Genomic DNA, 12,407 nt, shown 5'->3' with positions numbered 1-12,407 from the left:
ATTTGTTAACCAATGATGTCCTTTGGTATTCATTAGAGTCACTACTGTGTGGGGTGCTTTGATATTTAAATTCTTCCCAGAGTTGATACTAGAACTTCAATTGCCATTCCTTTTATGATTATGATTATGATTATTTCTGACACATACAGCATGAGAGGCTTTGTTAAATCGGATAGCCCAAAGCCAGGGCTGACAAAAGTTTTGCTTTTAGTTTCTGCCCCATCCAAAGGGTTTCTTGTCTTCTCCCCTCCCGGCTTTGTCACTTAATGTAAGGATTTGGCCACTACTGCAAAGTTTGGAATCCACGATTCACAAAACCTGCAGCTCCCAGGAACTCCCTCACCTGCCTTCTAGTCTCGGATTCTGGCAGGTTGCAAATGACTTGCTTCCTCACTGCTCCTAGGCTGCATTCCCCCTTCCAGACCGTGAACCCCAGATATCGAACTTGCTGTCGGTAAATCTGGGCTTTCTTTTTAAACACTTTATACCTACAGTCCTCCAGATGCCAAAGTAAGGCATCTGTTCCTTTTGCACACCCAACTGCCATGGGGTGTCCCAATTAAAGGTCATCAGCATATAGGGGCAGCATGCAGCCTAAGTCCTTAGCAAGAAACTTGTGGGGGGCGGTCATGGGCTAGTGCCTCCTCAAGGATGGTGAGAGCATTTCTGAGCCCTGGGAAGCCGGGTTCAGGTGTACCAGGTGGTCATACCTGTTTCTGGATTTTTCCCATTGAAACACAAATAGTTTTTGACCCTCAGAGGCTAGTCCAATGCTAAAGAAATATTCTTTAAATCCAATCAAGTGAACCAACTATCCTCTGCTGGCAATAATTCCAACTGCGTGCACAAGTCGGGTGCAAGTGGGTGCAAAGTCACTATAGTCTGATTAACCAAATGCAAGCCCTGCACTGGCCTGGGCAGAAATACCAGTCTTCAGTTCCTGGTTAGGGAAGGTCTCTACCTTCCTTCTTGAGGAACAGTGAGAGCCTGGATAACCCCTGCCAGAGGCAGTCTTAGCTGCGGGGAGTCCTCATTATTCAATGGGATAGTTGTAGCCCTTAGTTTGCACAACAAGTTTTGCTGGAGAAAGGGGGTAGGGGCAGTCCAGCAAGTACAAGAAAGTCTGTTTTTCTAACACCTTAGTAGCTCTAACAATATTGGTTTTGTTTCCTTTGATGGGGGGTTGCAGGGCTGTCATCTGGACCATGGGCTCTTTGGGGGCGTATGAGCCCGGCCCCTCCTCCTTTAGTCTAGTGGCCCTTCCATTAGACTGAACAGAGTTCCTTCACTTTTGTCTGAAGCCTTTCGCTTAGGGTCTTCCTGTTTTCCTGTTGGCTGGGAACACCTGTCCTTCCAGTGCCCCACTTCTCTACAGTAAGCGCACTGATCACGTTGCAGGCGCGGGTGGGCAGACTGCGGGGCTTCCAGGCACCCCCGTTTTCCCACACTCTTGGGGGCGCTCCTCTAATAGCAGCAGCTATCAAGTCAGCATTTCTTCGAGCCTGACGCTGGCTATCTCTACTACCTTCTTTACAGCTCACTGCTTCTCAGTTCACAAACACCTGGTTAGCTATCTTCAGTAACTGTGAGGTATTCATGACTGCAAATCCTGCTTGTTTCTGCAATTTTTGTCTAATGTCTTCTGCCTGCTGACTGACTAATGCCATATTTATCATGCATTGGTTTTCAGGGCTTTCAGGGTCAAAAGGAGTATACATGCGAAACACTTCATCCAGCCTCTTGTCTGTGTTAAAAAGATACATAAGCAGCTGGTGGTAGTCAGCAGGAGTAGGGTTATGAGTCTGAATAATCATTTGCAGTAGGTCAATGAGAGCCTGTGGCTTCTTGGCATCAAAAACTCTTCTGCCGCTGGGTCTGCCAGAACCTTGGGGTCCGTGTCTCTGCCACTGACTCTGCCCCATCCAGGCGCCAGATGTTGGGAGTCTGCGTCTTTCGGTGAGGGGGGATTTTTTCTATCAGTCTGTCCCTTGGCCACTAAAACAGTCACTGCCTGTCCTCTTAACCACTTTGGAGGGTTCAAAACTAACTGCAGCCACAAGTCTATGTACAGAAATTGATCAAGGTGTTCTAGCTCGCCGCATATAACCTCATGCCTTACTTTGGAGACAAGAGACCTGTCGAGGGTCCCCTCTGGGGGCCAACCTACCCCAAATGCTAGCCAATCTACCTCACATAAAGTCCAAAATTTCTCTGGTATCATAGCTACTGTAGTATTTCCACTAAACCCCTTCTTTAAATTTTTCAGCATGGTCTCTAAAGGAGTGGTTTTGCTATGAGTGTGACCCATGCCTACGCGCCAAAAACGCAGTTCCCACTGTTAAGAGCATGTTTCTCCACCCACTGCAGTTCCCGCCCAGTGAGACGCAGTACACACTCTCCGATTTACATTCATGTCAAACCTTTTGCAACGCCTAGATGGCAAAGGCTCCTCCACTCAGCTTTATGTGGCCATCTCTAATTCCAACTAGCCCTACAAATTGCCCGAAGTATGAGGCCCCTTCTATTGGGCCTGATATTTCCACATTTCACAGCTTACACTCTAGATATTACACGTGAAAGGATCTTAGGTTTACAGCCTTAGAATTGCAAGTGAAAGGGTCTTGGGTTTACAGCTTGAAAATCACATATGAAAAGGTCTTAGGTTTACAGTTTTAGAAATTACATGTGAAAGGGTCTTGGGTTTACAGCTTTCAAAATCACATATGAAAGGGTTCTGGTCTCCAGATGGAGGAGCGGGATGGGGATTTGATCTTCTTTAAGTAAAAACAATGTCTTGGGCCAGGCGCGGTGGCTCAAGCCTGTAATCCCAGCACTTTGGGAGGCCGAGGCGGGTGGATCACGAGGTCAAGAGATCGAGACCATCCTGGTCAACATGGTGAAACCCCGTCTCTATTAAAAATACAAAAAATTAGCTGGGCATGGTGGCGCGTGCCTGTAATCCCAGCTACTCAGGAGGCTGAGGCAGGAGAATTGCCTGAACCCAGGAGGCGGAGGTTGCGGTGAGCCGAGATCGCGCCATTGCACTCCAGCCTGGGTAACATGAGTGAAACTCCGTCTCAAAAAAAAAAAAAACAAAACAAACAAACAAAAAAACAATGTCTTTTGGAGAGATTCCCCCACACCACGCCTGCTATCTTATAAGAAGGTGATTGAAGAGGTGCCGCCAGTTGGCCAGCCTCTTCTTCTACTGAAATTCAGTGTGGAGGTCAAGGGGAAGGTGATTCCAGATGCCTGGGTCTCCTTCCTCAGTACCTGCTTGATACTGGAGAGGTAAGTTTCTGGTCACTTTCCTAGATGTGACTGAGGTGAGAAGTCTTTCAGTTTATCTAGTTGGGATGTAGTGAGCATAGCTAAAGCCACAGGACACCAGCTCTCCAGACCTACAGGCCATGGTGCAGAGATAACACTGTGCATATTGGCATCCATGCCTCTGATGGTTAAATAGCAGTTTTGTGCAAAACTTAGTGAGAGCTGGTGTTTGGAGTAGAGTTGGGTAACTGCAGGACCTATTTTCATTTTCATTTCATTGTGCTGCCTCTCAGCCAGCCACAGCATCTTCTTTAGCCTCCCTATGTCTTAGTAGGTTTCAGAAAGAGGTGTGGGAGCAAAAGCATCATGTTCCATATAGACTGGTGTGAGATACTCATTCTCAGGGCACTGTGTGAGTGATGAGCTGCTGTTACTCTGTGAAGGGGAAATGCACTTAATGCTTCTGAGCCACTTGAAAGGGGTAAGTGCTCTAGAGACAATTGGATTCAAATGTGGAGCAGGCTGAGCAAGAACAGAATGTCTCCTTTGCCTGAGCCTGAGTGCTATTTCATCTCATCTTCCCTGCCTTGGGCTGAGTCAGAGAATCATTAGACTATTTCCTACTTCCATGGTGAGGGAGGCCTCTTCCTTTTGTCTCTGCTCCCCTTAAGAAGCAGGGGAGGATTTTTCCAGGTTTCTTGTTTTGAACCTTATTGACTTTAAGGGTGTCTGGGTTTTAGAGCCTCTGCCTACATGGAGGGAATGCTTCAAAAGTTTAGGACTGTTCCCTGATCCCCTGGGAGGCAGGTTACTGAGGAAGTCCCTTTAAAAACCAAGGACTTTATACTGAGTAAAGCATAAACGTGATTTGTATGGATTCAAACTGACTAATAATAATAGCTCATGCCATTCACGTGTGGGCCTCTCCTCTAAAGGAGAGTTTTATAGATCTAAGTGTGGTTTCAGGCCTTTTCTTCCTGGCCTTCTCCTTGGAATCCGTATTTCTACTAATTGGACTTTTTCTCTTTGTCTGGCTCTCAGAGGATGATAGGAGGCCCTGTAAAGTGACTCAGTGAGTTTTTATTTGTGGGCAAATAGATGCTTCCATAGTCTGAAATTGAAAGTTTGTCTTAGATGCTCCAACTGTTCATAAGCTCCCAGTTCTTAGAGGACAAGACCCTTGTTAACATGGCAGTGGCATTCATGAGGAATCTAGTTGGGAACATCCAGTGTGTGTGTACGCTTGGAAAGGAGGGAGCTGTGGCTAGGGAGAAAGACATGGGCATGCCCTGCAGGGACTTTTGCATCAAGCTGAGGACCTTTAATTTAAGTTCTAGGGGACCAGGCAAGGGGAGATAGAGATGCATTACTCTGATGGGGTGGATGAATTGAAGAGGGACGAGGGAAGAATGAAGGCAGACCAGGGAGGAGGTTATCCAAGTGGCTAAGGCATAAAGCAAGAAGTGAGGCCTGGTGACTACTTTGTTGTGGAGCAGTGAAAGAAAGGGGCATCGAAGCGAGTCTTGCTTTCTGGTGGGGTGGATGGTAGGGATGTCCAGTAGGTCAGAGCCTACTGGGGTCTGCAGTGGAGAAGGGTGGTTGGGCTGGAGGTAGATGACGGAGTCGTCAGCCTGTGGGTGAAAGAAAAGGGAACCTCCTTCAATTGCTTTCTTTCTCTTTCTCTCTCTCTCTTTTTTTTTTTTTTTTTTTTAAGAATCTTGCTCTGTTGCCCAGGCTGAAATGCAGGGGTGTGATCTTGGCTTACCACAGCCTCTGCCTCCCGGGTTCAAGCAATTCTTCTGTCTCAGCCTCCAGAGTAAGCTGGGATTATAGGCGCGTGTCACTGTACCCAGCTAATTTTTGTATTTTTAGTGGAGACGTGGTTTCTCCATGTTGGCCGGGCTTGGCTTGAACTCCTGACCTCAGGTGATCTGCCCTCCTTGGGCTCCCAAAGTGCTGGGATTACAGGCATGAGTTACCACTCCGGGCCTTTCTTTCCTCTCTTAAAGAGTATTTATTTAATTCCACAAACATGAGCATGTCACCTCCTAGGGCCTGGCATCTCCTACACGAGGTGGTGACTGGGGCTTCTGCTTCTGCTGGGGCAGCTCTGCTGTCTCTGGAACTGTCTACACCTGTTGTCTCACCCCATCTGTCCCAGGGCACCTCTTGCGGGCAAGTCATGGAGCTCTGACACTGATTTGCTCTGTTTTCGAGCTGCTTTTAGCCCCTCATCCTAGGGCTGTTTCCTCTCTGCCTCTGCTCCCAAGGGCGGTCTTAGGTCTCCTGCCCCTCTCAAGCACCCCAGAGGGGCCATGTGCTCGGCAATCCCAACAGGCACGTTTTTCTCGTCTTGCTGTTCCTTTTGGCCATGTTGTTCAGATGCCATATTGGGAAGGGCTGACTTTACCCCAAAGGCTGCTTCTCTTCACTCTGCTTTTGCTTGTTCCGAATATATCGGCTTCAGAATCGCTAACCCTGGCCTCTGCAAACTTTAATGAGGTATAATTTTATATCTGTCATGTCAATAAAAATACATACCTTCCTGTTGATGGTATAAATTGCTATTGTCCATTGGAAAGCAAGTTGGAATGAAAATTTCAAGAACCATTTAAAAATGTGCGATCCTGTGTACCTCCATTCCACCCACCCCCAGGGATGTTGACTACTGAAATAATTTTAAAGAAGTCACCAGATGAGTGAAAATGTTACTGCTATATTAATTGTTATTGTGAGAAACTGGAAATAGACTAGATGTTCAGCACTATAGGAATAATTAATGAAATTACATATACTCTATAAAATCATTATGCTCCCATTAAAATAATAAATACCAAGCCACAAGGGGGAAATAGCTTATAATGTTAGTGAGAATAAGACTGATTATTTTTAAAAGCGGCAGTTTTCAAACCCTTGGAGACTCCAGTTGGGTAGAGCCAGGGTTTCATCTTCTCTCTCGGGGCTATGGCAGGAGTTGCAAATGTATCTCCTTTTTGCTGAGTTTGCAGCTGCCGCTTTTCTAGCAGCACATCTGTGCAGGCCTCCTCCTCGGCCCCTCTGGATCTGCTGATTGAGCTGCAGATTGATCTGTGCTTCCCTTTCACGTTGACCCGTGTGAGGAACTAACCAGCAAGGGAACGAGAAATGGAAACAGGCCTCCTTTGCACCATGACCTCTACGTCCTGCAATTGGAAAAGATTGTACTTTGGTTGGTTTAACTAGCAGTATTGTTTTCCCCCACTAAGCAGTAAGAAAGAATTCAGTCTAGGATTAGGGTTTTTATGTGAGATCAACAGACTACATCTCAAAAGAGGAAGGTGATAGAATGCAGTGGGGAGGTGCACTAGAAAGAGAGGGCCTCTGCTTTCATTCTGGCTTTGCTACTTAATAGCTGTGTGACCTAATCTTAGCGACTTAACCTCTCCGAACTTCAATTTTGTCATCTGTAAAATGGGGAATATTAAAAGGTTACTCATCAGGCTGGTGGCTTGTGTTTCTAATCCCAGCAGTTTGGGAGGCTGAGGTGGGAGGATCACTTGACCCCAGGTATTCAAGACCAGCCCAGGCAACAGGGCGAGACCATGTCTCTGAAAAATTTAAAAATTAGCCAGGTATGGTGGTACACACCTGTAGTCTTAGCTACTTGGTAGGCTGAGATGAGAGGATCACTTGCGGTTGGGAGGTCGAGGCTGCAGTGAGCTGTGATTCTACCACTGCACTCCAGCCTGGGCAACAGTGAGATGCTGTCTCAAAACAACGACAACATAAGGCAAAAAAATAAAAGTGCCCTCTTCATGGACTTGTGTGAGGTAAATTGTATGTGTTTCTCAACATAGGCACTAAATAGAGGACATATTATTGTGGTTGTTACTGTGGTTAATACCGTTAAATGAGATGTGTGGTACAGTGAAAGGCAGGTGGACTCTGAATTCAGACTGGTCTGACTTTGAGTCCCAGCTCCACATCTGGTAATAGTATGACCAAGCCCTGGTTAAAATCACATTCTTATTTCTTCAGCCTCAGTCTTCTCACATATAAAATAGGGACACTGTCATCAACCTCACAGTTGTCTGTGAGGATAAAACAATGGTTTTGTAAATTACATAATGCACATCAAGATTTAGCTGGTGTTTACTACTTAATACTTTCTCTTTGGAATGGCAGATGCTGTTGGACAGCAGGGGCAATGACCACTTTTGGGAACAGCAGTTGGATGGCTTAGACTGGACAGCCCAAGACATTGTGGCGTTTTTGGCCAAGCACCCAGAGGATGTCCAGTCCAGTAATGGTTCTGTGTACACCTGGCGAGAAGCTTTCAATGAGACTAACCAGGCAATCCGGACCATATCTCGCTTCATGGAGGTAAGACCCTGTTGCTTGGATCATTTAGAAAAAACTTACAGCTTCTTTCTCTAAGACGTTACAATAAAGTTCAGGCAGGAAGCAAGTTTAGAAATAATGTATAGTCTCATTTCCAAAAGTATCCCCCAAGCCTAACAAAGGATTTGGTAACAAAGGGCACTCAATAAACATTAGTTGAATGGTTGAATGAGTAAATAAACTCTAGCTTTAGTAAATTAACTCTAGCTTTATTCTATATGCTCAAGAGAATATTTCTACCCATTTTCTTCAAGGTTTTCCTATCTCAGTGACTAATGGCAGCAAAGCATTCCCTTAAAAAGGCATTACTTGTGAAACTGATCTGAAATCTAATTCAGGACCAATTACATTTTTAAAATTTAATATTAAAAATATATCAGTAGGAATGAGTAAAAGGTTCTTTGGTCTGTTTGATTGGTTGGTTAGTTGCTGTGACCCAGAATTACTAGGAAAACAGTAAAGTACGATAAGATCATTGTTCGTTTAACCTCTTTTCTGCCACAAAATCAACAAATAACATATCCCTAAATTACTCTCAGAATTTCTCTTAAATTACAGTGAAAAACCCAAATCCTCCCTTCTTGGTTGAAGATTGGAAAACGGCATTAGAGAGGATTAGAGAGTGAGGATGAGCAATTGTGCAGAGCGAGGATGAGCAATCATGTAGTAGCACTTGCCTCCGAGGCTAGGATTTGTCTCAGTCACTGCTTATTGTCCTGGCTGCCAAGTGTTCTCACATAGGCTGTTCTATCAGTGTGTCAACCTGAACAAGCTGGAACCCATAGCAACAGAGGTCCGGCTCATCAACAAGTCCATGGAGCTGCTGGATGAGAGGAAGTTCTGGGCTGGCATTGTGTTCACTGGAATTACTCCAGGCAGCATTGATCTGCCCCATCATGTCAAGTACAAGATCCGAATGGACATTGACAATGTGGAGAGGACAAATAAAATCAAGGATGGGTAAGTGGAATCCCATCACACCAGCCTGGTCTTGGGGAGGTCAGGAGTGCCCATTAGGACAAGAGGTACTTTATTTTAACTAAGAATATGGTAGAAATTTCAACAACAACAGCAAAACTCAACTTGGTGGCACGGTTTGGTGAAACTGGTACATGCCTTGCTAGAAGGTTTTTCAAAGGTCGTAAAGTATCAGTATCTTTTGATTTAGCATTTCCACTCAAGGGATTAATTCCAGGGAATTAAATCAACAAGGAAAAAGAAAGAAAAAAATAGACTTTTGGTTCTCTGTGCTGGTGTTAATCATTTCTGTGTAAAAGGGCAAAAGACCAGTAAAAAGGGAACGGTTAGGTAAATTTTGGTATGACAAAATTGATGCAACGTTTGGCAGCCAGTGGAGAGGAAGAAAAGGAAATCAACAAGCAACGTGTTCATTCTGATTATATTTATTTAAGAATATGTGTACATATCAACTGAGACTAAAAGTAAAATACAAAAATAGCCGGGTGCGGTGGCTCATGCCTGTAATCCCAGTACTTTGGGGCGCTGAGGCGGGTGGATGAACCACTTGAGATCAGGAGTTCAAGGCTAGCCTGGCCAACGCGTTGAAACCCTGTCTCTACTAAAAACAAAAAAATTAGCTGGGCATGGTGGTGGGAGCCTGTAATCCCAGCTACTCAGGAGGCTGAGGCAGGAGAATCACTTGAACCCAGGAGGCGGAGGTTGCAGTGAGCCGAGATGGTGTCATTGCACTGCAGCCTGAGCAACAAGAGTGAAACTCCATCTGAAAAAAAAAAAGAGAGAGAGAGAGACAAAAATAGAAATAGGGGCTTGGTAAGGGTAGCGGGGTTTTGGGTGATTGGATTATTTTTATTATATGGTTCTAAAAGAATGCTTGATTACCGTGGTTTGGTTTTAGGTACTGGGACCCTGGTCCTCGAGCTGACCCCTTTGAGGATATGCGGTACATCTGGGGAGGCTTTGCCTACTTGCAGGATGTGGTGGAGCAAGGAATCATCAGGGTACTGACAGGCACTGAGAAGAAAACTGGTGTCTATGTGCAACAGATGCCCTATCCCTGTTACGTTGATGACATGTAAGTTACCTGTAAGCCACTGTATTTAACCCATTTATATCGTGCCAGATGGTCTGTGTTTGTGTGTGTCTGTGCGTGCGTGTGTGTGTGTGTGTGTGTGTGTGTGAATGATCTGGAAATAAGATGCCAGATGCAAGTTGTCAACAGTTTCAGCCACATGACAGACATACATACATGTGCACACACTAGTAAACCTCTTTCTTATCCATGGTTGTCACTTTTTAAAAATTTTTGGAGATGGAGTCTCTGTCACCCAGGCTGGAGTACAGCAGCGCGATCTCAGCTCACTGCAACCTCTGCCTCCCGGGTTCAAGCAATTCTCCAGCATCAGCCTCCAAAGTAGCTGGGACTAGGTGCATGCTACCATGCCCGGCTAAGTTTTTGTATTTTAGTAGAGACGGGGTTTCACCTTGTTGCCCATGCTGGTCTCGAACTCCTGAGCTCAGGCAATCCGCCCGCCTCAGCCTCCCAAAGTGCTGGGATTACAGGCATAAGCCTGTCACTTTAATTTTTTACACTCTACCCTTTTGGTCAAAATTTGCTCAATCTGCAAGTTTAACATATGTTGTGACAAACACATGCAAGCATGTACTCACATATAACCCCAGCCACAGAAACAGTATCTAAACTTGTAAAAGCACACTTTATCTAAATGTGTGCACTTCTCCCTAGGTGGTAAACCACATTTCAAAACAATCCGAATAAAACTGAACAAAGCCTCTTCATCTTAGACTTTTTAGAAAATCTTTCAGTGCTGAGTCACTCAGCTGCCAAGTTCTCATTGTGGGAACTATGCCTTTGGATATAATGATTTCTTCTAAGACAATGGGCAGAGGTGTAGTTATTGCAAACATCTAAAACATGTAATGTCTCTTCCAGATTCTGGAAATTCTCTTATTCTCTCTTGGTGGTGGTGGTGGTTGTGGTGGTGGTGTGTGTGAGTGTGTGCGTGTGTGTGGGTGTGTAGGGATCCGGATACAGAAGGAGCAGGGTTCTTCTCCTTGTATTTGCTCTCTGTTTTGCATTGAATAGCCTGTCTCCTTGTATGGCTATCTATAGCTTTTCCAGGTCACCAGAAATTATCCTGTTTTTTACCTTCTAAACAATCAGCTGGAATTTTTCAAAGGAAGGCTTTTGCAAAGACCCCTAAGCCAAGGTTTACTCTAGAAAGGATGTCTTAAGATGGAAGCGGGGGAGTTCAGGGGCATTGAGAGCCGCTGCCTGTTGTCATGTAGTGAGTATGTGCCTGCATGCTAAAGCTTTGATCTGAACCTCAAGTTCAGGGTTCAAAATCTGTGTCCCTTTTACTTTGCAGATCTGCGTTTTCTATTCTAGTTTGGAATCTGAAACATTCCTGCTCAGAGCTGCCTGAAGTGTGTCTGTGCTGTGATTAGGGTTACGATAAGCAAGTCAATAGTGAGTGGCCGTGGAGATGCTGAGCTTTTGTGAGATAACGAGTTGGTTTTTTGGTTTTGGTTTTTAGTACTTTAAAATAATCTACCTTTAGTTTAAGTATGGCTCATAGTTACCTAACTAGGGTTACTGAAGCAAGCTCCCAAAGACATTTTGTTTGGCAATATTTTGTTAGCCTAGTTTTTGTCTCTGCATTGCATTGCTCATGAAGCATTGGGTCATACTTAGATTTCAGAGCCCGGAGGGCCTTTCCTTCTGTGGCTCAGATGTGGTGCTCTCTCTAGCATGCAGGCCTGCGGGCCTTAGCCCGTCACCTGTCTCACATGTGCCTTTCTTTCTCCCCATGTCCTTCCTCGGGGCCTCCAGCTTTCTGCGGGTGATGAGCCGCTCAATGCCCCTCTTCATGACGCTGGCCTGGATTTACTCAGTGGCTGTGATCATCAAGGGCATTGTGTACGAGAAGGAGGCGCGGCTGAAAGAGACCATGCGGATCATGGGCCTGGACAACGGCATCCTCTGGTTTAGCTGGTTCATCAGTAGCCTCATTCCTCTTCTTGTGAGCGCTGGCCTGCTGGTGGTCATCCTGAAGGTAAGGCAGCCTCACCCGCTCTTCCCTGCTGGGGAACTCCAAAATAGCTCGACACGGGGTAAGGGAGGAGAAGAAGAAAAACATCCAAGCCTCTGGTAGAGAATGGGTCATACCTGTCATTTCCTGCAATTTAGTCAATTTATATTTGGAGAAGATGAGGCCCAGAGAGGGGCAGTGACTTGCCCAGGGTCAACACAGCTGGTTAGCAGCTCAACAGGACTGGAGTGCAGGGTTCATGCTTTCCAGATAAGCACACACTCCACTGTGCCATGCTGTCTAGTTGGCAGTGGTTCATGGCAGCATCTGAGAACTATTTATTTTCTTAGATATATTGGGTGGCGATTCTTCCCAAGTTTCTAAGAACAATAGTCAGAAGGGTATATATTGTGGCAGGTTAGACAGTCTGGAAGCAGAGGCTGAAAGAGCGTTTGATATATGGGTATTTATGAGGGCCCAATACCTGTGGAAGGGATATGGAAGATGCAGGATTGGTCAGAGGGAGGAGTTGAACCTCATGCAGGGCCAACCCCGTGGGTCACTGTAGAATCTATGCTGCTTGTTGGAGTTGTTCTTCATTGAGCTGCAACGTCAGCCCTTTGTGCTCCCCCAAGGCCTCCCTCCTGACACCACCTACCCCAGCCCTCTCAATGAATCATTGGATGTGGGCTGCCCTGGGAAGGTCATGCCCCTGGGCCATGTTGC

At 45.7% G+C, this 12,407-nt stretch overlaps 1 protein-coding gene across 3 annotated transcripts in view; it reads left to right on the top strand.

Annotated features, from left to right (window-relative positions):
* The window catches only part of ABCA1 (ATP binding cassette subfamily A member 1), a 154,951-nt gene that overhangs the window by 96,268 nt on the left and 46,276 nt on the right, over positions 1-12,407 (top strand). For all 3 annotated transcript variants that reach the window (XM_032240240.1, XM_032240242.1, XM_032240241.1), the window contains exons 12-15: positions 7,435-7,632; positions 8,405-8,610; positions 9,527-9,703; positions 11,483-11,705. In XM_032240240.1, coding sequence (XP_032096131.1) covers positions 7,435-7,632; positions 8,405-8,610; positions 9,527-9,703; positions 11,483-11,705 — 804 coding nt within the window. The remainder of the gene's footprint in view (positions 1-7,434; positions 7,633-8,404; positions 8,611-9,526; positions 9,704-11,482; positions 11,706-12,407) is intronic.

This window comes from Sapajus apella, unplaced genomic scaffold, assembly GCF_009761245.1.
Source record: "Sapajus apella isolate SASKATOON/1434 unplaced genomic scaffold, GSC_monkey_1.0 scaffold46, whole genome shotgun sequence".
In the NCBI taxonomy this organism is placed as follows: domain Eukaryota; kingdom Metazoa; phylum Chordata; class Mammalia; order Primates; family Cebidae; genus Sapajus; species Sapajus apella.
The sequence above is the reverse complement of the archived record's forward strand: the minus strand, read 5'-3'. Positions and strand labels throughout refer to the sequence as shown.